We start from the raw sequence: 26,466 nt of genomic DNA, 5'->3' as shown, positions 1-26,466 counted from the left end.
TGCAAGAATGTGGCAACAACAAGAAAGTGTCTCAGGCATGCTGCTCCACCTAAGCCCAGCAGGCCGTTGCCATGCCAACCATACCGGATGTTAGCCCACCTTGTGATGGTGCCAAGATGATAGACGATCGGTTCCCCCGCCGCGCTCTCTGTGGGACGGTCAATGGAGTCTGGAGGGGAAAAAAACACAGGCGCGCACAAAAGTTTATTATCCAAAACAGTGCATGTTAATTACTGTGATATTAATGAAGAGAAGCTGTTATTAATCAGCGGCACGAAGACACGTGCACAGGAAGCTGCATTAACTGCTTAATGAGCGAAAGGAACTGAGAGAGAGCAGCGCCTCGTCCAGCTTTTGTCTTCATTGGCGCAAGCGCATTTACAGCCACACACACACACACACAAAAACCACACACATGCAAGCAAACACACACAAAAAAGAGATGTTGAGACAAGTTTTACAGGAAGTCAAACGGTCAAAACCCACACTGGCGAATCATCAGCCAGTTGCTTTGACTGGAACGAGTGAAAGGAAGAAAGTTCTTTTCTACTCAACGTGCAAAGAGTCACAGAGTGAGACAGCTGCGCGGAAACGCCGAGTCCACGCTGACGAATATCATCCCGGCCTTGTGGAGACTCAACGGGAGAACAGAATTAGCCTATTAGGCTAAATCGCTGCTGTAATCCCAAAAGCACATAATAGGCTAATTTGTGTCCATTTAGATCCAGATAACAAAACTCAACTCTGTGTGTGTGTGTGTGTGTGTGTGTGTGTGTGTGAGAGTGTGTGTGTGTGTGTGTGTGTGTGTGTGTCAAGGATCGAGTACTCGTTTGTTTTGGTCATGTTGAGTTCTTGTTGTAGCTCAAGTGTTCTGTCAGAACAATCATAAGCGAGCAGCACATACACTCTGGGCGTTTCCATGACACCCTGTCATCAGCGAATCTCTCCGCCAAGATGTCTCAAGTTCATGTGCCACACTGCCTCAGCAGGCACGCGCACGTGTGTGTGTGTGTGTGTGTGTGTGTGTGTGTTAGTGTGTGCGACCATGTGCCTGACGTGCCGATATTGTGTGTATTGGTGAACGCGTGCGCTCGTTAGCACCGTGACCGCTGGCTGCACCCATGATTGAGAGCAGATGGGGGCTGAGGAGTTTGCATGTGTGTGTGTGTGTGTGTGTGTGTTGGCAGGAGGTGGGGGGGGGGGGGGGGGGTTGCTCCAGTTTAGGTGATATATGGACTCTCACACACCAACAAAGACCCTCCTTCAGTTGATGGCTTTCCTATTAATGGAAAGGCGAGAAAAATAGAGCCTCTGAACGAGCCGTAATTTACAGCTCGTCTGTGAGCAAAAGTAAAGTGACTCCGTTACTGCACGTATGCTCGTGCACAGATTTCAAGAAGGAAAAAAATAATCATTAGTCCTCCTGACCGTGAATGCAACGGCAGTTAAAATCATGTGGCGTTGCCCGGGCTGGTGTAAACACGGTTTATGATCTATGGCGTGATGTCGGGACCTTTTTACAACCTGCGCCTCCACGTGCCGCCGCCGTGCGTTTGAGCCCAACGCTGAACAACAACAGCATCTTATTTCCTCGTCAGGCTAACGAGGACTCTAAAGTCGACTACCTCCGTCAACGTCCCTGCGCTTCCGTCCAGTTCATTCGAGCAACTTCAGATTTGAAAAAATGGCAACATGTTCACCATTACAGCAGCCCCACGTGTGGCGGACCTCAAATTTGATGAGGAAACCATTAATGAACCCCTGGGTTCCCCTCTGCCTCCCTGGGGATTAAACATTTATAATCCCTGACAAAATCCCACGATTGAGAGTGATGTTCCTCAAACACGGAGAGATAACGGCAATAATAGCGCTCCCGTCATCAGCTGACCTATTGAACTGGTGAATATTCCCGTCTCAACCTCAGACACGTGCCAGCAGTCGCTCTCGGGTCATAGATAAGAGACCCGATAAGATAAAAAAAAGCCCTTATGTCTTCATCGCTGACATTCAGCTGAACCAGGAAAGAAAAAACAATAAAATAAAACACCGACACGCGTGTGTGTGTGTGTGTGTGGGAGAGACAAACGTTTGTCTGCTGGTATCAAAGACTGCTTGGATCTGGCAACGCCGAGCACGTCACGCTGCCTCCGGATCTGAGAGCGTGAGATGGATCAGATGACGGGACGTAATACGTGTTGGTTCACGATGAACCAAAACCCAAATATGGACCCGGCGTCTCACCATCCTGGGCTCCACCCCTGCAATGACAGACCTGCTTTCTCCACGACCCCGGACTCAGGGGTGCATTCTGGGTAATTCTGCTTCAGCTTTGCTGCGGAAAAGCACGAGCCAAGCCACGTCTTGGCACCTCGCCCCTCCCTTATGTAAAATCAGACCACAGAGGCCAATAAAAAAAAGAAAAGAGTCCAAAGCTCTGCTCCACAGAAGAGGGGGCGCCGAAGAGGGAAGCTACCCCGGTCGGCTGCTAACGGCGCTTCTCTCCATCTTAGCACGGCTGCATCAAACAGCAACATCCTGCAGAGGGAACTCATCCGTCTGAGCAGGAACGGGGGGGACGCGGCTCCTCCGGGGTTTGTCTGCAGCCGCAAAAACGGCGTTTACATATTAAAAAGGAGGAAACGGGCGTTCGCATGAGTCATCCTTTTTCCGAGAAGCTAACGGAAACTGAACCCGCGCCGCGTGACGTCGCGTGTCCGCACCAGGAAGCGTAGAGATCCAGCTGTCAGAGAGGGAAAACTGGTTAAAAAATAAATAATAAAGCCCCCGTGACTGTAAAATAATAAAAACAATAATAATACAAAGCTTGTGCTTGTGATAATAGCTGAAGGCCACGTTAAAATGACTTTAGGGTCGGACATCTGGTTCAAGCGCGCAGTGACACTCAAAGCAATAAGTATCGTAAACCGTAAAAGGAGGAGAGAAGATCAAAAAGAACCGAGGGGCATCAGTGCACACGTGCACCGCGGGTTCGGAACGCTGCTTCATTTCTGAGGAAGCTCCGACTTCTCCTGGAGAAAGGACAAGGCCTGGGAGAGCGGAGCCACCGGTTGCCCGAGGTTGGAGGCTTTGTTTTCCCGTCTCGGCCTCGTTAGCAACGTTCCTCCCGTCCTTTCATTTCTGGTTCCAGAGAACCTTCCCGGACCTAGAATCAAAGCTCGTCTGAACCGTCACCAGCGGTTCCAGACCCATAATCCTCCCTCTTCCTGCTGAACCAGGACGGGATGCGCGGGGCACACCTTCCCCACTTTCCTCGCGCTGGACTTGTTGAACTGCAGCCTGGTGGCGTCTGGCAGGGAACTGGGTTAAAGAAAGCACCTCGTTGGGAGCCATCAATTATGCAGCAGCCGTACATTATCATAGCATAAAGGATTCGTTTCTGCCGGTTAATTAACAATGAGCGGAGGGGAAAGGCTGTCATATCCAGAGCGATGACTGAGTGGAGCTTTAGTAAACACTTAAAACATTCCTGTCATCACAAAGAGTAAATTACTTAGTTACGGGCCTCGCGGGCCAGAGAAAACAGCCGTCGCCTCTTCTGGATCCCAGATAAAGAAAAGAAATCGCCTGGATTAGTAGAGGCAGGAGCCAGAGAGCTTTCCGGACCATTCCCGCACAATTAACATTACAGGTCAATCGATGGGAAAATGATCATCGCCAGATCTAACCCCAGCACTGCTGCCATGGTAACAAATGGGCAGGCCAATTATTGTCAATGTCCGGACTGTAAAACCCGAAAGGTAACACTGCTCAAAGCGGGAGGAAAGTGGGCATCCTTTCATATCTTCTCGTCTTTGCACGTCAGCACCAATATGGAGCCTCTTAATGACGTCACCGCCGCGTCCCCGCGCGTCCCTGCGGGGTCCCGAGTCGCCATCGCTGGTTGCAGGAGCGCTGAATCATCAATGCTGTGTCATCTACGGAAACTCTCTGCTTTTAAGTGAGAAAACGGTGACAAGTGGCGACAATGTGGCTGTGAAAGAACAGCGCGTCAGTGCAAACGATCTCTCTCCAAATAGAATACACACGGATAAAAGTCACCCTCTTCACTACTGGAGCTGGAGAAGAAAGAGCACTACTGCTTGTGGGGCGTGATAACTGTGTGTGTGTGTGTGTGTGTGTGTGTGAGGGGGGGTGTGAGACAGAAGGATGTGAGACTTCCTTTGGTGAGACTATGACATAATTAGTTCACAATAAGCCATCAGGGTGGTCCTAGTGAGAGAACATATTCTCCACCTCCACCTTTTCCCCTCGCCTTAATGCTTTGGTTCTCCACTGTGACAGTGAGGGAGCAGATACACCACATAAAACACCTCCCTCCCTCCCTGCCTCCCTGCCTCCCTCCTCCTCTCTTTATTTATTTGCTCAGAGTCCAAAAACTGCACAGCACAGGGGAAAAAATATGGTGGGGTGGGAGGGAGGAGGAGAGAAGAAACGAGTAGAGGAGGGAGGTAGATGCACATACACTGCAGATTCAGCTGCACACGAGTGCAAGGGACACACACACACACACACCACACACACACCACACACAAGCACACACACACTGGTGGAGCATCTAAATCACATTAGCTGCCTGCCCGACATCCATCACTCCCACAGACAAAAGCACATGCCAGAGAGGCTGCATGGCAACATGCACAACCACCCACAAACAACGCCGTCGCTCGGCCGCGCGGTGCCGCCGAGTGCACCGCCAAGCCCGATGACGGGATGTATAAGACAGCAGGTACACCCCCCTCCCCCCCCAGGATGTGGAGAAATCTTTTACCGTCAGTGTCTTTTCTCGTTAGAGGGGGCGGGGCTAAGTGTTCAAATCTTGGAGATGGTGCGGATGCGGATGGGTGGGTGGCCTCTGTGTGTGTGTGTGTGTGTGTGTGTGGGGGGGGGGGGTGCAGCTTAATTGGAAGAACTGTGTGTGTATTTCTTTATCTAGTGTGACAAATTCGTCCTGCAAAACGTAGGAAGAGACGTTTTAGGACGTCACCAGAGCCCATTTCAAACAATATTGATTATTGATTACGAAGCCACCGACTCAACACTGGAGGAATAAGGCTTTAGATTTCCATTTAAAGATAAATCTTGGGCTTTGGTCATCACTTTCCACCATTATTTTACATTTCCAAGGCTATAAAAAGGCTTGTTTCAATGATGCTTAGTTTAAAAATGACAAAAAACAATGAGCAATGAACGTATTCAGTATCGATATATCGATAGTTTCAACAACAGCAGCTCCTCCACTCGTCTATTGAGCCGGGCGCTCTGCTCCCACCCATCTCCCTCCCCCCACCAGCTCTGTCTGGTTAACTCAATAGCATCCACAGCCGCCTCTCTAAATGATGTTTTTGTAACCGGGAAGCAAAGCAAAGGGTGGAGGAGAAAATAAAAACAACTAAAAAGAGAGTCAGCCTTCTTTTTCCACGCTGCCTCTCATCCTCGACGGCGACGCTGGCTCGCGCCTCCTCCACACCTTCTCCCCCGACGGATGCCGCTCACTCATCGCAAGGCTTAACCGAACCAAAAAGGATTATTTAAATCGCATTAAAATCGAAAAAACTGACAGCCCTCGGTGCGCGCCGCCATTGATGACAGTGCATAAAGACAAAACGCTGGATTGTGAGCAGCAGACGTGAAGGAAGCAAAATTGCGCATGTGATCGGGAACGTTCCATTTCTTAGTGATCAATAATCTGGAACTCATTGTCCTCTCAGTCATCGATCAGGTTTTACAGAAGTGCGTCCTTAAGGGATGCATTCCACTTTATCCGGCACGTCTGACTCCAGGCATATTTGGCGCCCTCTGGTGGTCATAACGGAATAAGCCCCGCCTCCACTCATGATCAAGCAGTAGCGAGATGATGTCACATGAGGGATGGCAGTGCCCAGGTCTCAGGGTTGAGCAGAGGTGAGCTCAACATTGCAGTAAAACCGGGTTTTCCGACCAAATATCCCCCCTGAAATCCTCGAGGTGCCGGCTAACGGTCGAATGCGGGAACGGGCCTGCATCTGTGCTCGTGCCCGCGCCTTCAAAGTGGCGCGTTAGCTCATGAAACCATTATAAATTAGCATGGGCTCGCACACAGAGACAGACAAATCCCCCCTTCAGTCGTTTCATGTGTAATGAGAGAAACCATTAGCAGTGAAAATGGGCTCTCCCCGCCCCGACGCTCAGCAGATTTCGGTCAGAACTGCAGTTACACGTCTATTTATACATTCACTTCTTCACCAACAGGGAGCAGTTTGTGCGGCGCACATCGTGAAGGCTGCATTCCTCATGTCTTCTTCCTCTGCTGCTTCTTTCCCTCTGTCTCTTTTCCCATCCCCCCTCTCTCGCCGGCTGTCTCCTCCCTCTCTATACCCTTCCCCCAGCTCTTTCCTCCCTCCCTCCCTCCCTCTCATCAGGCTGCATGCAGCAAAGCACAAATTCACCGGGAGAGGCACCAAAGGAGACCGCGAGGGGTCTGAAACAGAGACCATTCGGACAGAAAGGGAGCAGAACAGACAGCAAATGAACAGCCGAAAAAAAAAGAGGAAAAGGAGCAGGAAGAGAGTGGGAGAGACGGAAGGAAAAGGATGGAGGAGGAGGAGTGGGTCAGTGGGAGAGCGGAGGGTTGGAGGAGGAGGGAAAAGCTGCTCTTGTTGCAGCGATGGGCGTTCCTCTTCCCAGTTCCTGCGAGGTCAAAAGTTTACCGTGGTTTTAATTTCACCTTTCCGCAGCCAATCAGAGCTCATCCCTGGCTGCTGGAAAGAACTTTGACCCATTCTGAAAATCGGACCGGCTCCTCTCTCTGGTTCTTCTTACTTTATTTTACATTTTCCCTCCCCTCCCCATTTATCTCCCTCCATGTTTATTCGCCCTTGATCACGGAGGACAAAATTCTAGAGGGGGGGGGGGGGGGTTAAAGCAGAGGCGTCTCTTCTTCTGTAGCTTTCCTGTTCAGACGATGAACACCAGAGTTCATGATAACATCATGTGGTCAAAAACAAGACGAATAAATGCTGCGACAGAAACCAGGAGACACACCCGCTCACAAGCAGCCAGCAGAACGGCGGGTGTATGTGGAGCCCTGTGTGGTGTGTGTGTGTGTGTGTGCATGTTGGCACGTGAGAGCTGGGAGTGTGTGTCCATGAAGGGGGGGAGGCTGCGGTTAGATCATAGCATCAGCGAGAGGAGGGGAGGGGAGGCTCTGCAAATACAGAGCCAGCGTGGCGCGCGACAGTAACCAGAATGGCTCCCAGCCTCGTCAGACCGGCCCCGGTACATGTGTGTTTTCCTCCCCGTCGCTGTCTGTGCGCGTGTTTGATTAATTAACAGCCTTGGCCGCCAAAGAAGCTCCCCGTTGTTCTATTCTGCCCGCATTAACTGCACAATTGCACCTGCCCTCCTCCATCCACCTGACTGCGATAATAAGGCGCAGGCACAAGAGCACGGGCCCTCGGGAGGGCGGCGGGTTGTGACGATCGGGAGCGCCTGCCGCCGCGTTGCGGCTCTACGGGCGGCTTCCACCTGTGGCTGACATTCCCTTTCCTGGAGCTACATTTCCGTGACCTTTATTTCCAACAAAGTGCGAGATAAAATACTTAATATCTACCAAGAAATCCACACCAACGTGCTGAATATCCAGCTTCTGCAAGTGGAAAACAATGTTAGGATACAAGGATACGATGTTAGCGTGGATCTGACAATATTAGCGTGGATCTGACAATATTGTGCTCCCCATGTTCCACAGGTCAGATGGTCGAGGTCAACTTTTAACCTAGCTGGTAAGAGAGTAAGATGCTCCACTCCATCGGCTATTAGGGGGGCTAACTTGTGAACAAGAAGACTAATGGAGGGCTTTAGCTTTTACCTGGATTGATTTTTTATTAGGCACAAACCCACAGAACACCTGTGGAATTAAACAGATTCAGAGTGCTGTAAGTTAATAATGTATAAAACAGCGCAGTATCGGAACAAACGCTCCAAACTGGCATGTAAAATGGTGTGTAGCTCACTGCCTGAGGCAGCGCGACCCTGGCCTTACTTATGAGTTTAAGGTTACACCACAAATGGACTCTTTAAAAAACACTTGAAATTTAACAATGTCGACCACATTGGCACCGTTCTGCATCTTTAACCCCCCAAATCCTCCCCCCAGGGACATTAAAACCCAAAAACCTGCCTCTCCTCTCAGCTTTCTGTCTCCCTTTGGTGCAGGAGAGGCAAATGGAAACTGTGAAAGGGCGTGAAAATCCAGCATCGCTGTGTTTTTAAGCTGCGACAGACAGCTCTGCGGTTTCCATAGGAAGTTGCCCAATTCTCCTCGGCTCCTCAGGATGTATTTCTCTTCTTTTGTGCGTTGGGACGAAGGTTAAACACAGAGCAGAAAGAACTAAAGATGGCTGAAAGACCTAAATACAAAATTTACTGCATTTACAGAAGATTCAAGGTATTCCAAGAAGTCCTACATTTAGTTGGAGACATCTTTAGGAGGATCCAACCACCTGACCCTGAGGCACATCTTTAAAGGGTATAATTTGATCCCAGCTGTCATATTTATCTGGACTGTTGGGAAGGCAAAACATTTACTTGCGCAGATAACTTGTAATCTTCTCCATCTCGTTTCGCCACTTCCCTCTCCGTCTTTAGACCAGACACAGCAGTCTGAAACGAGGACCAACCACCCCCATCTCCAGGTGTCCTCTAGATAAATGCCCACTCATTTTCATTTAGCCCCTAAATCTACCGTATTTGCATCCCCCCTCAACCCTCTTTGCCCCCTTTATTCTCTGTGTAAATGTTATTTTTAGCGCCTGATTGACGAGGGCGGCCACCACGCTGGGCTAATGCTAACTCTCCACGGGTCTGTCACGCCCACATCTGAGCTTACTTGTGTTTCCATGGCAGAAATGAGTCAAAATCCGTTTTTATTTTTACTGGTCAGCTACAAATACCGTGTGGAAAAAAAACAACAGATTTTTTTTTTTTTTTTATTTAAAAGGATGATTTTGTGTGTGGGATGATGTGTCAAATTTCGGTAGTTTTCGTCACTTTGTTAGAGTCACAACAGGTACCGGAGATAAAACGACGCATGGATGCAACAAGCTGCCGTCTACTTTCTACACAGAGGACCGGATCGGCACACCTGAAACCTGCAGCGTCAGCCACAGGCGACCTTCCAGGTACGAAAGGAGCCGATCGGCCGGTGGCGTCCAACAGGGGATGATATTTCATCCCAGGCATCGAGTCTAACTGAGCAGAGAAGCAGGAGCAGGCAGGTATTCTGAGGAAGAGGAGTGTCTTTAGCTGAAGCCTGGACTCCAGACCAGGGGTGGACACATTTACCCAAAGGGGCAACTTCAGTTTCCTTCTAAAATGTTGTGTTTTGGTGGGGCTAACAGCTGCCTCATGTTTGGGTACGTGCTAAATGCACTGGCGTCGACATGCCTTCAAAATAAAAGCATAACAATTACATCCAACTACACCAGTAATTCAACTGAGGAGCAGGCGACTTTTTGGTGGAAGTCCAGAGCGGACCTAAGACCTAAAAATACACACAAAATCGCTCCAGGACAGAGGGGGGTCAGGGGCCTGCCGGTGTCGCTGCCTGTTTACTACAACTTAGATCTTACCAGACTAACAGATTCATCCTGAGGGAGGGAGAGGCGCTCCCTCCCCTCTGCCCGAGCTGAGGCCGGAAGCACCAGAAGTTCTTCCCTGATCTGGGTTTGGCAAAAACAGCTGAGCAAAAGTAGCAACTCCTCCTCAGCAGAAGGTGAGATTCAGCACTTTGTCCTCGCTCGGCGTCAGACGCCAACTTTCGGGAGTGAAGTTGCACCAAAGAATCCCGCTGAAGAAGTTTAGACGCTGCAGTTAAAGCAGATCCATTTTCATTGCTTAGAGCAGCTAAAATGACTGATTTAATGACCATATTTAAGTCATGACATCACACCAGCGGCGGCGGCGGCGTCGCCTTGGCGGGCGGCCAATCAGACGCCGCTGTTCCATAACGGGGTGAAGAGGTGGGGGGAGCGGACCTTGGAGTGCTCTCCTTCTACTCCAAGATGAGTGATGCTGCTGGTGGCGACAGCACAGAGAGGCGCTCGCCGAGGCGGCGCGTGCACGTGCGCGTCTGTGACCAAGGTAGAGTGACACGGGGTGGTGGGGGCGTGGCAACGGAGGGGAAGGGAGGCCATGAGTGAGTTAAGGCGAGGAGGTGGTCACGTAACGCCGGGTTCAGGCAGAGTTGAGTGACTTTGCTCAGTGTGCTGCAGCTGGTAACACTTAACTCTCCTCCTGCCCCATAAATATGTGTATGTATGTGTGTGTGTGTGTGTGTGTATGTGTTTGTGTATGTGTGTGTCTGTGTGTCTGTTTGTGTATGTGGGCGCATGCGCGCACATACACAAAAGAGTTTTTAAACACAAAGTATGGCTGCAGTTTCAAAATGGAAAATAGAACCACAGACCTCTTTTTTGAAGAGAGGAGATGAGAAGGAGATGGAAGGAGAAGGGAAAGGACAGAGAGGTGAGGGGAGGAGGGTATAGGAGAGGAGGGGAGGAGGGTATAGGAGAGGAGGGGAGGAGAGGAGGAGGGGAGAGGAGGAGGGAATGGGAAAGGAGGGGAGGAGAGGAGAGGAGGGTAGAGGAGAGGAGAGGAGAGGAAAGGAGAGGAGATGGAGATGGACATGGAGATGGACATGGAAGGAGAAGGGGAAGGACAGAGAGGTGAGGGGAGGAGGAGAGGAGGGGAGGATGGTATAGGAGAGGAGGGGAGGAGGAGAGGATGGTAGAGAGGAGGGGAGGAGGAGAGGAGGGGAGGATGGTATAGGAGAGGAGGGGAGGAGAGGAGGGGGAGGATGGTATAAGAGAGGAGGGGAGAAGGAGAGGAGAGGAGGGGAGGGGAGAGGAGAGGAGGGGAGAGGAGAGGAGGGTAGAGGAGAGGAGGAGAGGAGGGGAGAGGAGGAGAGGAGAGGAGGAGAGGAGGAGGGGAGAGGAAAGGAGAGGGGGAGAGGAGAGGAGAGGAGGAGAGGAAAAGAGAGGAGAGGAGAGGAGGAGAGGAGGGGAGAGGAAAGGAGAAGGGGAGAGGAGAGGAGGAGAGGAAAGGAGAAGGGGAGAGGAGGGGAGGAGAGGAAAGGAAAGGAGAGGAGAGGAAGGAGGAGAGGAGAGGAGAGGAGAGGAAAGGAAAGGAGAGGAGAGGAAATGAGAGGAGGAGAGGAGAGCAGAGGAGGGGGAGAGGAGGAGAGGAGAGGAAAGGAGAGGGGGAGAGGAGAGGAGAGGAGAGCAGAGGAGAGGGGGAGAGGAGAGGAGAGGAGAGGAGAGGAGAGGAGAGGAGAGGAGGAGAGGAGGGGAGGGGAGGGGAGAGGAGAGGAGAGGAGGGGAGGAGGGGAGGGAGGGAGGCCCCAGGTATCAGCCTTAAATGAAGACAGAGCTGGGCCCTGCTGCTCGTCTCCTGCAGCCACTGATCGCTGCGTCTCCCACTGACCAGCTAAATATTTTATCAGCTGGCAGACGAACCCACGAGCCCCTCGGCCACAGCTCCCTTCTGTTTGTTTCCTTGTTGAAAAAAGTAAGCGAGTGAGCGTGCTCGGGGGGGTGGGGGGTGGTGGGGGGGGGCTGAATTTGTTCACTGACCACAGGCTTTTTATTGGTCACTTTGAACACCCCCCTTCCCTCCCCCCCTCCCTCCCGTATGCATCCTATGTGCAGCGCCGCTCGGTTTAGAACTGGATGAACGACCTTGAGCAGGCGCGCAGGGCTGTGTTGCCATGGCGACGAAGCCTCGCGCAACCAGTAACAGCTGGATGCAACAGCACTCCCAGAATTTTAGCGGGACTTGCCACGTTAATAAAAGGACCCTCCGCGTCTCCTCCCCCTCCTTCATCCCTCTCTCTCTCCCTCCCTTCAAAGGAAAAGCGCGACTGTTCCTTTGATATTAATTACATCTAAACTTTATTCATGTAGCCGGGGACCAGCGCGGCACCGTTTAGCCAAAACACCCCCGCATGAAAACTTAATTCCTCTCCCAACCCGCTCCCTCCCGTGGAAACAGTGACGCCGTGAACACAAAAGACGGCGACGGCTGAAACTTGAAGAGGAGAGTGGAGGGAAAAAAAACCAAAAACAACCAGGAGGCGACACAAACGCGGCGGAGAAGATCGCCGAGATGAGCACTTGACATTCCTCTCACAGATGAAGAAAGAAGAAGCTTGCAGACGACACGAGCGGCACAAGACCGTCCCGATGAGAGCGAGAGAAGCCGAGTCGAGCGGCGCCGGGCGGCGCCTTCCCGCTCCGTTAGCTCCCGAGTTCATCTCTGATCATTCCAGTTGGCGTGGAAACTAAATCCGGGGTCTTCTGTGACCCTCTCAACGCGCAATTAAGCCGGACGACGACAAACCGGCTACTTTGATTCCTGATTTGGTCCAGAGTTAATCATTTAGCCGGTTGCTCGGGGAACAATCGTAAAAACTTCTTTCCTTTAAAGCTAATTTAGCTTTAGCTGCAGTTTTCAAGGCCGGCGCGATGACTTCACCGTGGACGCCAGCTGTATTATTTCCTGCTGACGAGACAAAGGAGCCGGATTTACTGCGCGTTTGACACAAACTGATCAATCTTCCAGCCAATGGGGCACGAGCTGTGTTCTCAGTGTGTGTGTAGGTCAACCCATGACCTGGTTAAACTGTTCCAGAGTGCAGTTTAACACGTGCTCGACAGGAGCAGGAAAACATAAATATTAACCCCCCCAGAGCTGCCTCGAGAACACAAAACTTTTAATTTTTCAGGGTTTCTCCCCTTTGGGTTTTAAATTTCCACCTTTTGGCTGTTAAACGTTGGACGATAACGTGGGAAAACTGCCTGTTTTAATTTGCCGTTTGCAAAGAAAGTGAAAGTAAAACAAGCGGAGAGCGCTCGCCCGCGTCCAAAAACAGCATATTTCACCAACTCCCACTGAAATGCTTAAACGACGGTCGTAGTTTTGTGGAAACTACGAGGCGCTACAGCTAAAGCCACAACTTTCTTCATTAAAATGGCTAAACTGAAGGTCCCCCAGTTTCCCCCTCTACGATCAACGCTTTAGCTCCCATCCCTGCGCCCCTCCAGACCTCGAGCTGCGGTATTACATTTACTAACGGCGTGCGCTAACGAGGCTACGCAACAGCGGCCGATCAGATGACTCAGAAGCAGAAGCAGAAGGAGAAGCAGCTGGTAAAGACAGTGTTTTACAGTCAGTGAAGATATGAAAGAACGAGACGGCGCAGACACCAGGATGAAAGAAAAGAGGTTGCAATCGCTTCCACGTCAGACAACCGCTGTTAGCGGAGCGTCTGTCTGCTACCGCGTTAATGACAAAAGCACGTCGGTTCTGGTGGGAAGTCATTGGGACAATCGTTAACTTCAGAATAAACAGTTATTGTAATCTAAAATGAAGCCGAGAGCGCTGAAAAGACACTGAAGGACGCTCGCTGATAAGTGGAAATGAGCCATATGAGCTTGTTAAAGACTCGAGAGATTCTTGCCTTTTATTCCTGCAATCAGTTTTCTTGTGATAAAACACAGCTCATTTGCATTTAAAAGCTAATAAAGCCGCCACTGCCTGCACTTAGCAATAGCCGCGTAGCGCGAAGGCGCCGGGTCCGACTCCAGCTCAGAGCTGTCCATGTGGAGTTTGAGTGGCTTTTCTCTGGCTGGATTAGGACTCAGTGTGTAGTTGAATGGTGTGTGTGTGTGTGTGTGTGTGTGTGTGTGTGTGTGTCCTGTGATGGACTGCTGACCGGTCCAGGGTGTATTCCTGCCTCTCATCCAGTGACTGCTCACTGCTTCCATGGGCCTGATGATGTGCATGGATGTGCATGGATGGACGGTATCTTCTTCTTCACTATCAGCAGAGCAGGTAAAAACGAACCGTAACACGAACTCAACTGACTCATAATGTCACGTTTTACAATCCTGTTCAGGGAAGAGGCGTCGAGGGCAAATATTTGGTTTGTATTTAACCTTTAGAACTATTTAACATGAACATGAATCTGTTTAGCTCCAAGGAGGCGGCTACGCTAATGGTGTTTGATTAAAGCCTCCGACTTGCTCTTCGCTAAGTTCTGAAACAGCTCTTAATTTAAGTCACATGATAACATACTGTGTAATATGCAGAACTCTTGGCATCTGGGACAAACAAAGCGAGGCTGCATTCAATCAGGCGGGTGTGTGTGTGTGTGTGTGTGTGTCCTGTGATGGACTGCTGACCGGTCCAGGGTGTATTCCTGCCTCTCATCCAGTGACTGCTCACTGCTTCCATGGGCCTGATGATGTGCATGGATGTGCATGGATGGACGGTATCTTCTTCTTCACTATCAGCAGAGCAGGTAAAAACGAACCGTAACACGAACTCAACTGACTCATAATGTCACGTTTTACAATCCTGTTCAGGGAAGAGGCGTCGAGGGCAAATATTTGGTTTGCATTTAACCTTTAGAACTATTTAACATGAACATGAATCTGTTTAGCTCCAAGGAGGCGGCTACGCTAATGGTGTTTGATTAAAGCCTCCGACTTGCTCTTCGCTAAGTTCTGAAACAGTTAAGCTCTTAATTTAAGTCACATGATAACATACTGTGTAATATGCAGAACTCTTGGCATCTGGGACAAACAAAGCGAGGCTGCATTCAATCAGGCGGGTGTGTGTGTGTGTGTGGGGGGGGGGGGGGTCCAAGCCTGAACAAAAATGGAACAGGACACCTCCGAAATCAATGAGAGCTGGTGCAGATTAATTCCTGTTTAACACATCTTGACACAGTGGAGAGGGGGGGGGGGGGGGGGGTCAGACCCATGTCAGAAATGAGTTGGGAAAGTTTCTGGCTGGGGGGGGGGGTGAGACAACACAGCAGGAAGGATGTCAGGTAGGATTCCGGTTCTACCTGATCCGCCTCCCCGCACACGCTGCTCCACAGAGCGGCGTGTGGTCCTGCCTCCGTCCCTCCCCCCTGAGCCGTGCCTGCCCTGCCCCCAGCGCGTGACCCAGTCACCAGAATCCCATGCTAACCTCTGTCCCCCCTTCTTTTTTTTCTACTCCAGCATTCAGCAAACACCATGCATCACTGTCAGCCTCCTCCTCGCCGAGGCATTCGCGAAGACCCCCCTCGCCCGTACCGGGAGCCCGCTCTTGCCCCTCTCCTCAGCCACGGGGGGGGCTGTTATTCTGCGTCGTGTGGAGACTCTGGTGGTAAATCTGTCAGGAGAAGATGCTGCGGACCGAGACGGCGGTCCCTCACAGCCACACCCCTCCTCCTCAGGAGAGGTGGTCCATCCGTCCGCCGTGATGAAACCATCAGAACAATCATCTCAGGTCATCCTTAAAAACTCCAAATAAACAGGCAGCAGCCGGTTAAACGGCCTCCAAAGAGTCCCCGACCCTTGTGACGGTAAAACAACCCAAAATTGATTAAAATCCCATTTTCGCCACGAGGATTTGTTGCCATTTACGTCTAAAAATGCTAATTATTTGGGCCATATGAGACAAATGAAGAGATCAGCGCCAGCCCTGCCGGCTAAAAGGTGTCAATTAGCTGTTTAAAGAAGAAGGGTGGAGGTGGGAATTCAAATTCCAACCGCCTGGAACTCAACCTGCTCATCCTTCACCTGCTCATCCAGTCACACAACAAACATCTGCATTCGCTTCCATTCAACCACTGTTTACACACAATGGAGAGGAGTCGGAGAGGAGTCGGCCTTATCAGCGCCGGCAGGTAGGGCTCCGCTGTCACACTCAAGGACGCGCCGACGCCTGCGTGGCCGCGCGCGCGCGCGCACAAGCACAAATTGACCCTTGCATAGATAAGGATGTGGACCTTGATGGGTGCAGGACGGCGTGCGTGCACAGGGCCACGCTGCTGCCCCCTGCAGATGTACAGTGAGACCGAGGATGGAGCCAATGACAGAAGTGGGAGGGGGAGAGAGGGGGGGGGTATTTCTAACTCAAACGGGAGCGCACACATGCACGCAGCGTTCGGTGCACCGACGTGCAGAATAGTGAGACACCGGTGGGTCGGTGCACTTTCCCTCCCAGCAGCCGAGACCTGGGCAGGCTGGCCGACGGTCGCCCCCCCCCGCGCCCGCATCGCATGTTGGAAGCCATAAAAACCACCCGTGACTTCATGGCTCGTTCCGTGGTGACACTGACGAGCACGTCTGCACCCATTTGATCGACAAGCGTTTCGGTGCCACTTCCCCGGCGCTGTCGAGGCGGCGGAAAGAGGCTAAAAACGGGCACAAACTAGCAAACTATCGCCCGTGCGCGCGTTTTTGTGCGTGTTTACGAGCCCGCGTGCGGACGCACAGCCCATACAACCCATCGCAAACTTGTAGTTGGAAACAAGTTATCCGCCAGCTTGCACGTAAACCGGCCAGCTTGCGCGACCGAGTTAAGTTGATCAAATGAGCCAAACGTTTCGAGTTGCTATCTGCAAAACCAGACGGCGGAGAAAAGCTTAGCATGCAAGCGCCGCACGTCATGTACATCACGGCAATATAATGTTGGCTGTCATGCATTTAAAGAGCGTGCAACGTGCCCTCCGCACCGTAGCGAAGCCAATATTGTCCTCACCGCCGCTGGGAATGCAACTCTCTGTGCAACATTTCCGTCCTCCGTCGAAACGGCAGACCGGAGACGTCTGTTTAAATTAGCCGACTAATGTTGACCGGCCGGCCGGAGCTTACCTTGTGAACGTTTCTCTCTGCCGGTTCGCCAGTTTCTTCTTTACACCGTTAACTCTCCGCCATCTTCGGCACTGTTTGTTTAAATGGGAAACACTCCCGAAGCTCAAGAAGCCAGTTCTGTAAGTTGAGGCTTTTGCGTGGGGTTCTGGGTAGGCGAGTTCTCTCGCGGCGAGCTCCGCGTTTCCGGCCGCCTACTCGCACCCGGATGTGGACTACAGGCGGACTCCGCCATCGCAGGAGGTGGCGAGGGGAGTAGAGAGAGGTGTTGGGGACAGGCGCTGTCTGTCTGGCTGCCTACCGACGGTTCTCCGCGACGATACCGGTGCGGAGAGAGGAGGCACGGCCTCTGTTCCAGCTAAATCCGGGATGTTGGTAAAACCAACCGACCTGTCTGTTCCGCAACACCCATACGTTTGTCTCGTGGCACTAATCCAACAGACTGAAGTTGAGAGCACATCAGGACACGGAGGTCTTATCCTCGTTTAATACGCGCGTCTCAAATGTGTAGATTCCTTTTTGTCCAAACTCTTTATATGCATACTTGCAGTCTTTGCCACCTCGTTCTATTTGTAGAATGTCTTTATACGTTTAGTTTTGACCCATTCTTGAGTAAATGGTGGCTTCTTTTGATAATATTGAAAGAAAAAAAATCTAATTCCTACACAGAAAGGCCATTTGTTGTATTTAATTCCTTAAAAACTCTGATTTTCTTAGAAATATTGACTTGAGACCTCAGGGCGCTAGTCTGCCATGTTGCTTCATTCAGCTTGAATACAAATGTTAGCATTTATTAACATTTCTATCTAAAATATCAATCTTATAGCATATAATTTAATCATTAAACTCTGGTGCTAGCGACACCACTGCATGTTCTCATTCTTGGCCCGTTTAGGTGACAAAGATCTAAAAAGAGTCAGATTACAGTGCAAATAAAGAACGGAACACACACACAAACACATGCTAAAATGTCACTTGAATTCCTGCGGCGTTTTTGTAATAATTCAACCCTCTCTGAGCTCCTCCGGGCCACCTATCTCTTATGGATGACGCCCATATGCGGGTCCATATGTGAGCTGGCAGGCGCGGATATGGACGGAGTCGTCTGCAAAGTGGGACGGCGCTAATAAGACGGCGACGGATAGCCTCGACACGTGTCCCCGTGGGCACGCCAGCCCGGGCTGGAGCACAAACAAACACACGAAAAATGTCAACGACAGAGAGGACGAATAGAAACGAGGGAAAACGCGGGACGGAGTCTAGTTGGAGACGTCTTAAAGTGATGACAGATGACAAATGTCAGCGCCTGATGCCCAAAGAGAATGGGCGAAAAGTAACTTCTAAAAAGAGGAGTGGGGAAGAAGAAATGTGGAGTTGTCAGGGTGATGGAGGAGGAGAGGAAATGTTACAGCTCAGAGGAACACAGAGGGAGAAAATAATGGAGAAGCACTTCAGTCTGACTCAGAAAGTAAGGCTGGGGGAGAAGAAGAGGAGGGAATGGAAAGATGAGAAGCTGTTGAAAGAGGAGGGAAAGTAATTATTCTCGTGTGTGAGGGGTAATATAAAACTTTAAAAAAAAACTGCGAAGGAGAAGAAAATGTGATAAAAGCCGGCGAGGGATACAGAAATGCAAAAAATTAGGATCCTTAGAAATGAACGTTTGTCAATTCCGCACGTGTTCCCGACTTTATAAGACGCTGTGAAACATCGCTAGCATCTTCAGAGCTAATCTGCGACGTGTCACCGTCCAGATCCTGCTGTCGATTTCACCAGAAACGGAGATGGATTCTGTCAGTCACGTTACTCACGCTAAAATATTCCCATTTTTGCCGGCGTATCATCGTTACGGCCTGTCGATCACTTCGTGCTAGCCTCGGACACGGTGACCTTAGCGCCGACCTCTTAGTTACATTTGGCAGTGGGGCTTACAACCAGTCCGGGTCACGTTTCAACCTCTCCTGACACGGGGCACAATTATTGGCTCCTCGGGGTCAAGAAGTTCACATCGGTTCATTTGTTTCGCACTCTGACAGTTGTGTCACAAACGCAAACGTAGCATAGCGGCTAACGGCTCATTAATCAGTCTGGGCAGAGTGACACTTTAGTATAATGTTGCTGTTATAATACCAATATCCTGACGTTGATCCAGCCGGAAAGAAACTAAAATTCCAATGCCGCCCTATAGGAGCTCTAAGCTGGAACTTTACCCCCACTGTCAGAGTTTGACATTGTCCCCGGAGCCACTCAACTGTTTTGAGAGGGTTGGGTTCCTTCCTTCCACCAGAAGAGGTAATTTGTAACCAGATTAAAGACCTTTTTAATCAGATCTAAGATAAGTTTTTGTCTCCAGTTCATCAAAACATGTTTTGCTGTTATGCTTCACAACCACAAATAGAAAATAAGAAAAAGAAGGAAAAAAGGGGAAGTCTAAGCACCGCATCGGCGTTTCCTGAGAGAGTTTTATCTTATGAACACGAGGCATATTGTTCTGGATTAAAATCACTACAAAGCTGTGATTATGGTTTAGTTTTGATATACTCTCTGTCAACACAACAGCAGCTCAGGAGAATACCTGCTCAGACGATGCTGTTGAAGTTAATCACTAATCCTTCAGTCCTCTCGCTGACAGGATGGAACTCCGGGGGATTGTGTCTCCGTAATCCATGTGGCTTCTGGTTGCAGTTTTAAAATAATTAAAACTGTAGGCTATTATTGTAACATTCACCGTCTCTGAAAGACTACACGCCGCACGCTAGCCTTAGCCGCGGTGTTCACGTCTCAGTTCAGATGATGGAAATCTTGTGGAATAAATGGGATTTTTTTTCCCCGTTTGGGTTGCAAACTTGGCGTAGCCGTGGCGATCAGAGCTTGTGCGAAGGTCAGTGATTTGTTGGAGGGGTTAGAACCCCCCCATCTGGCATAGTTTCTTTGAGCCGCTAGCTTCTTTCTACCACCATGAAATCTAAAATCGATACAACACGAGCTCACAGCTCCGGGTCACGGGACGGCGATGTTGGCAGAACCTTAACGAGGTCACCTGTGCGGAATTCAATCACGTGCTTCCAAAATTGCCCTGTACCACGGATTCCGCGAGCTAACGTGCTAGGAGGCTAAAAACAATGCGAGCTTTGACCCGTTTTTATGGATTTCTGTTTCAGACGACCCCCCCCCGGTTTGTTGAGCCATCTATTACTCAATTATCAGGGAAGCTCAGAACGTGCCTGCGTGATTATTCAAATCTTGACTTGAAAGACTGATTTCCATTTAAATTTGTTTTATGCCCTTTCAACTGTTTTGTCATTAACAAGTTTCCAAACACGCGAGCGGGTGACGCTCAGGCCTCGGAGGCCTTTCTGATCTCTTATTGCTCTTCTTCCTCTTCTCTTCCCCGAGACGTCGCCGTATGAATAAGAATTTAATGGAATCGCTCCCCCCAGTCCTCCCCTGCTCTACTGTAAATCTGCTCAACATTACTCTCCCTTTATAGTCCTCTCATTTCCTCCACCATTCCTTTCTCCCTCTCACTGCAGCGCCTCTGATCCGTCCAGATGTTTCAGACCCTTCCACCGACGCTTCACCTCGGACGGCCTCCAATCCTCTTCGGAACGGGTCACGGGGCCATCCCCCACGTGCACGGTGCTGGCCGGGGAAGCATCGGTTTGGTGGGACACTTCCTGGTTAGCTTGCGTCACATATGTTTGTCTCAGGGGAACACGCACACATCGGGGTGCACGTGGAGGAGAGCGTGCACGCGCAGACCCCTGTCCTTGCCTCGACCCCGGCCTGCCTCTCCGGTTCCCGCCGATCCATCAAGCTGTCGGATCAGCCAGAAAAGAGCCATTACTTGGAGACAACACAACACATTAGCGGCCAGCCGCAGGTGTCTGGCCCCCCCCCGACTCGTCTGCAGATGTAATTGTTTCAGTGACCCCCACCAGTCAAAGCTGCACCCAAACGCATCCCCTTGTGTTGGGATACAGCCGCCATGTGTGATTTGATTGCTAGAACGTTACAGCAGCTCATGTTCGGTAAGACAATGCTGTCTTCCTCAGTCTGCCTGGTGATTTATTAATGCAGGTCCATATGCAGCTATGCCCCCGCAGACCGTGCGTCCCTCAGGCACGAGGCGCGCTGCTGCCCCCTAGCGGCCGCGCGTCGATACCTGGTTTCCCCGTTTCTTAACGTTCAACGGCCTCTCTGTTTTAATGAATAAAAGCTTTATTCAAACGAGGGGGAAAAGGTGACAAAGAATGAACAGAACACACGAGAATTTGCATAAATATATATATATATACCATCAGAGCAATACAGAGACAACACATCAGAGAACTGAAGATAGCGCAACATGTCCAAACAAGCAGCAACATAAAGAAAAGAACAAGAACAATGCAGAATGGAGCGACTCCAACACAATAAACGCGCGTCTCCGCCGTGCAGGCTGTGGTTTTTTTTCCCTTCTTACCTCATGGTCAAAAACATTATTGGCTGTTGCCACCTAGAGGCCGCTCAAACATCTGAATCCGTGCGGTCTTCAACTGCACAGTGCGGAGTCGGAGCGGACACAACCCGAGTGAGAAGTGTTCTGGTGCTCCAACGTAAGAAAATAAAATAAAAAAAATAGGTGCATTCCTGTGGGATTATACAGGCTATTGTGACTCAAAGCTAGGGGGCCGAAACAGAGGGCGGCTCGCCTTCCAGGGCCCGAAAGTCTGAGTGAGATAACGGTGCCGGTGTGTGTTTTATCCATCCTGAAACCTACAGATGTGCACGCTGCAGTGCACGTCTGCAGAGGGGCGCTGCCAGTTTCTTTTTACCCCTAATAAGGCCATGAATTAAAATGAACCAGCTGGAAATTGTACACTCATACCACAAAGTTTACCCACACCACCAGTTCAGCAAGCTTCATTCATATACATATATATATATATATATTCATATATATATATATATATATATATAAACCCAAAACATCTTATACACAATATGGATGCAAAAACAAATAGTCACACGTGTACGGAACAACAGTGAAACCCAACAGTTTCGGCCTTATAAAAATAGCTTAAAAATCTTACAGGTTTTCAGTACAGTGTAGGGTTACGTCCCCCCCCCCCCCCCGTTACAGCTGAGTTTGGGTATCAGGGTGGTAAATAAGTCCTCTGCTCCTCCTTCACTCCTATGACACTGCCGCACACAAAGAAAAGGCTTTAAAAAAGGCCGCCCAAAGTCCAGATGACGGGAGGAAAGAAGGAATGGAAACTTCATTTCCTCCCGGCTCCTAAGAATCCAAACTCGCTCCGGGGCAATATCAGAATCATAGAAAAGGCCGAGCGAGGAGGACCGAACATGCCGCCTGTGGCAGACGCAATTCAACACAGAAGCATTTAGCAACCTAGAAAACACACACACACACAGACACACACACACAGACCTCATCCACAGCTGGAGGAGGCCTTTGGGGCCGGACCAGAGCCACCTTTACAGACCGGGTCTGATTGTGGAGCTTGAACAGATTGTCAGATTTCAAGTTCCGCTGTCACAATCATCAAATAATTCTCTCTCTCTCTCACACACACACACACACACACACATACACAGAGTAAGTGCACGGGCATACAAATGTCCCCCACCACACCGTGGGGTGTACACTAACCGACGGTGTTCGTAGTGATTAACTAGTCCCCTGAAAACGCAAGGCAAATGGAACGCAACACAAGCCGAGTGATACGGACTACTGACGATATAAGGACACTTGAAGAAAGATTGTTTTAATTTGAATTAAACTAAACGCTGTTGCTTTGCACCGCTGCCTCTGCTGGTTGGAGCGAGTCAAAGCATACAAACTATCTGAAGTGGAAATAATAAATAAATCAAACCTCTTGCAGCAGTTGTAGAAAGGCCACTGAACGCATGTGTGTGCAGGTGTGTGTGTGCAGGTGTGTGTGAGAGAGAGAGACGCAAACTCAACAGCACAGGCAGGAAGGAGCCGTATAAAGTCTTTAGCCTTAAACCATCATGCATCGACGTTAACATACAAAAGACGGGAAATGCAGCCACGGAAGCGGGTCCTCGCTTCCCGATCATGCGATTCAACTGGCGGCGTCACAGGGTGCAGCCCCCCCCCCCTCCGCCAACAGGTCACCTGCCCTGGGCGGGGTCACCTGCCCTGGGGTGCGGGGGTGGAGCGAGCAGACGAAAACACGCCTCAATCCTGCAACGCGCTGGATTTCAACGGCAGATATTGTCAGATGGTGGCAGTAGATGTCATTTAAGGGTCCCTCTGAGACCAAAGCACAATTCCAGAGAAACCAGCCGCCACGTACAGGAGACAAGAGGGCAAAAAGGTCAAATGAGACCCTGAAGTCAAAACTAGCTTCTTTTTTTTTTAAAGCTACCGGGATGCCGACAGATTCCAATTGGGGTAAAGTGGCTAGTGAGGGATCGGTGAATTACACGTAAAAGGACACTTTGAAGAGCTAAATTTATCCGGTTAAAGCATCAGAACCAGCCAGTGTCCCCTGTGAACAGGACCCTAATTTACAATAAACTCCTCTGTTGGACAGGATTGAACCAGAAAGGGGACTCTGGTGTCGGGCTTCTGGGTCTGTTTGGAAAGAAGTGAGACAAAATCTGAAGCTGTGTGAAGCTGTGATGTGAGGCGGACCTCCCTCAGCCTGCCCCCCCCGTCCCACACGGCCCTCACACCCTCCAGGCTTACGAAGCCTTGGTTTTCCTCGCTCTGGGTGAAGTTCTGTCTTCCGACCTGACCACCCCGTTGGTGGCGCCTCCTGCCGAGTCAAAGCAGAGTCGTTTCACTTAAAGATCTCCTCAGACTCAGGTCGAGGAAGAGGTTAGCAGACACTCACCCCTCGCGGGATCCCTTTTGTGGGGCTTGTTCTTTGGACTGACTGTTTTCTTCTTTGTAGCCTGGTTCTGACTGTGCTCCCTCCACTTTTTCAACTGAAAGTTGATGAATTTCCACATCATCCAGGCCTGCGTCAGGCAGATGGCCGCCAAGCAGGTCATCCTGAGAGGAAGACACAGTTTAACCGTTAATATTCTACGAGCAGCCATTAAACGCACCTTCTGTCCCGCCGACTCAGGCTGACCTCACAGTGAGCACATTGAAGTTGCCCTCGGCCAGAGAAAAGCCCTGATTTTCTATACGGGGCAGCCCGAAGCTGAACGTCAAGACGGAGAGCGTGAGGGTGAGGAGGCGGGCGATGACGAAGAGCAGGGCCCACAGAGTGAAGCTGCACGGATGAGAGGGGAGACGGCAGAACCGCTCAGGGAGAGGACGACAAAAAACCACCCCCAGGGTACAAAAACCGGACAGAATCGATACCCCTTCTGCTTGTTCTCGTCGCTGAAGTAGAAGAGGCGGGATGCGTGGAACAGGAGCTCCACCAGGTAGTGAGGGACCAACAGGACCAGGCCCAGCCGGTGGAGGCTAAACGTGATTGGACGGAGAGAGAGGAAGCGATAAAGGAGCCCATCAGGACAAAACCCGGGAGATTTAACACTCCCATCTCAGCCAGATCAATAAAGCCGGAGAACTCTTTTTAGGGACAAAGACAGACAAAGAACATGTCACCTACTTTAGTACGTAGGCACCAGTGATGTGGACAACATAAAGGCAAATGTAGTAGAGCTGACGGGGGATGTCCTCCTGCAAAACAGCACAACACAGAACTACCGATTTGCTCCCACGGAAACACCTCAGCGGTGAAATAAAAGGAGGAACAATGACAAAATGATCACGATGCTGCCAAAAAATGAGTCTTCGGGAGACGAATCGCATCCGTTGACAGGCTGTACTTCCAAAAAATCTGATTATCTGAGAAACATTTACAGCAAAGGCGCCGCCTTCATTTCTGCATTGAGAGAGATATTTTGCGCTGTTTTTCTTTAAAAAAAATAAATAAATTAAATTCTTTTGCTTTTACGCTTCCTCGGTGAACTCTGGTTTGGCCTCTGCTGACCCAGACCACCTTTCCCCCTCCTCACCTTTCGTACTTTCTGGAAGTACAGCTCGGGCAGGGCGTGGAGCCAGTAGGCAATTTGGCAAATGTAGAAGAACTTGACCTGGAATCTGGACAGAGGACAAGTTGTGCTGGAACGAGAGTTGCAACGTTTCTTCCAGACACAGAGAAAAAGATAAAGGAGGACTTACACCATACGAGTGTGAGGGTAATCCTCCCACAGGAAAGTGGGATTTGTTGCAAAGTCCTCCTGTATGGGGGGGGGGGGACAGTACGAGAGTGAGTCAAAGTCGTGCACGTGAGCGGCCCGACACCCTCCGCCCACATACCGCTGTGAGGATGCTGCAGCCCCAGATGAAGGAGAACAGGTAGAACACGGCCAGCTGTCCGGACTCGTTGAACTTGCTGTGCTTGGTCTTCGACAGGTGCAGCCTCCGGTTCATTTTCTGCAATTTAACCAAAACCAGGAGGTCGGACGAGGCGCCGCCACTTTCGCCTTCAACTTAATTCAGAAACGTCACAACGGGGGGAACGTTCTTTACATCGGTTGTGCCGATACCCACCGCAGCCGACGCCTCACTGTGTCTAGGCCACCAAAATGGAATTTGATAGTTTTAAAGGGTTTGTTTTAATGAGGTACTCACATCCAGAATATACTCCTGTATCAAGGCATGAAGGATGACTCCAATGAGCAGGTAGAAAAACACAGTGGCCACATCTTTGGGCCCGTACTCGTAAAGATTCGCCGACTCGATCTTCTCATCTGCCAGGAAAAACATGGCGAAAAGGGTCAACGAAAGCGACAGAAGGGTGTCGGTCGGGAGAGAAGAGGAGCTAAAGATAGCGGCTCACCGTGAACTTGCGTTACGTTGTACTGGACGGTGATGAACATGATGGCAAACTTCGCTGTGACCTTGGACACAAAGGATCAAAATGAATACGCCGAAGGGGATCTCTTCACCGACAGACGTTTATAGTGGGATGAGGAGACAAAGGACTTTACACGTAAACACACATATCCTGATATATATCGTTTTAATGTCCACAAATTTGCCACGCGGACTCAAATCGAGTCTCGTTTATGGCAAAAGGACTGATGTGAGTCTGCGGCATCCCTCAGGGGTTGGTGTGAAGAACCACTGAGCTCCAATTTCTTTAAATCTAAATGCTGACTGGGTCTTCTCAGGCTGAAATGAGGAGAATGGACTCATACAGTAAAGGTGGACATTTCCTCGTGGTGCTTGGGTTTGGGTGGGGACAGGTTAGTGTGGGTTCCATTCAAACGCAGCTACATTCATCTCCGATCTCCCTCAACAAGCCGCTGCTGAGCAGCTCCGCAGCAGCGTGAGGCTGCGGCTGCTGCGGGCCACACGTCGGTGCGCTATGGAGGAGGAGGGTTAGCCAGCCGCTAAAGCCGCCCGGTACCAACGGGCCGCCTCGCCATCTTCTCTGGCGACCAGTCAGACACACGGGCAGGGAAGGAGGCCTCACACGCCATCACCCGAACGCAGGAGAACCGCTGTCATGTCAGCTAATGATAGCAGCGGCTAACACCAGTCGGCTAACGCTGTTTACGCGCCTCTCCTGTCTGATCACAGTACCTCGAACATCAGGCCCAGGAGGATAACCATGGCCAAACATGACACCATGTCGGCGTGATTCTGGATCACGAACTCGTGGCTCAGCACCGGTGGGCTCTTGTTCTTTTTGCGGAAACCCATGGCTCATCGATACGGCTCTCTCTCCCCCGCCTGCACTGGCTCCGGGATGGGTTCGTCGTT

General features: G+C 50.5%; 2 protein-coding genes and 1 long non-coding RNA gene across 4 annotated transcripts in view; 1 reads left to right on the top strand and 2 right to left on the bottom strand.

Moving 5' to 3' along the window:
* The window catches only part of LOC130530381 (nuclear receptor coactivator 3-like), a 32,817-nt gene extending 15,952 nt beyond the window's left edge, over positions 1 to 16,865 (bottom strand). For both annotated transcript variants that reach the window (XM_057041470.1, XM_057041471.1), the window contains exons 1-2: positions 16,710 to 16,865; positions 100 to 169 (exon numbers count right to left, since the gene is read on the bottom strand). The gene's annotated coding sequence lies outside the window, so the exon portion shown is untranslated. The remainder of the gene's footprint in view (positions 1 to 99; positions 170 to 16,709) is intronic.
* On the top strand, positions 14,200 to 15,455 carry LOC130530386 (uncharacterized). Its single transcript, XR_008951823.1, has 2 exons — positions 14,200 to 14,359; positions 15,069 to 15,455. It is a non-coding gene; the product is annotated as an uncharacterized LOC130530386 (long non-coding RNA).
* A 4,111-nt stretch (positions 16,866 to 20,976) lies between the features above and the next one.
* Positions 20,977 to 26,452, bottom strand: zgc:113278 (Translocating chain-associated membrane protein 1-like 1-like). Its single transcript, XM_057041485.1, has 11 exons — positions 26,287 to 26,452; positions 25,538 to 25,598; positions 25,330 to 25,448; positions 25,015 to 25,131; positions 24,877 to 24,935; positions 24,711 to 24,795; positions 24,302 to 24,372; positions 24,049 to 24,153; positions 23,813 to 23,956; positions 23,570 to 23,730; positions 20,977 to 23,491 (listed from the first exon to the last, which is right to left on the bottom strand). Exons 1-11 carry the CDS (start codon positions 26,404 to 26,406, stop codon positions 23,418 to 23,420), a joined length of 1,116 nt encoding a protein of 371 aa, XP_056897465.1. The 5' UTR covers positions 26,407 to 26,452; the 3' UTR covers positions 20,977 to 23,417.
* Between the last annotated feature and the right edge of the window lie 14 nt (positions 26,453 to 26,466).

The sequence above is a fragment of the Takifugu flavidus genome, chromosome 8 (assembly GCF_003711565.1).
Source record: "Takifugu flavidus isolate HTHZ2018 chromosome 8, ASM371156v2, whole genome shotgun sequence".
NCBI lineage: Eukaryota > Metazoa > Chordata > Actinopteri > Tetraodontiformes > Tetraodontidae > Takifugu > Takifugu flavidus.
Note: the sequence above shows the minus strand (reverse complement) of the source record. Positions and strands in the feature narration are given on the sequence as shown.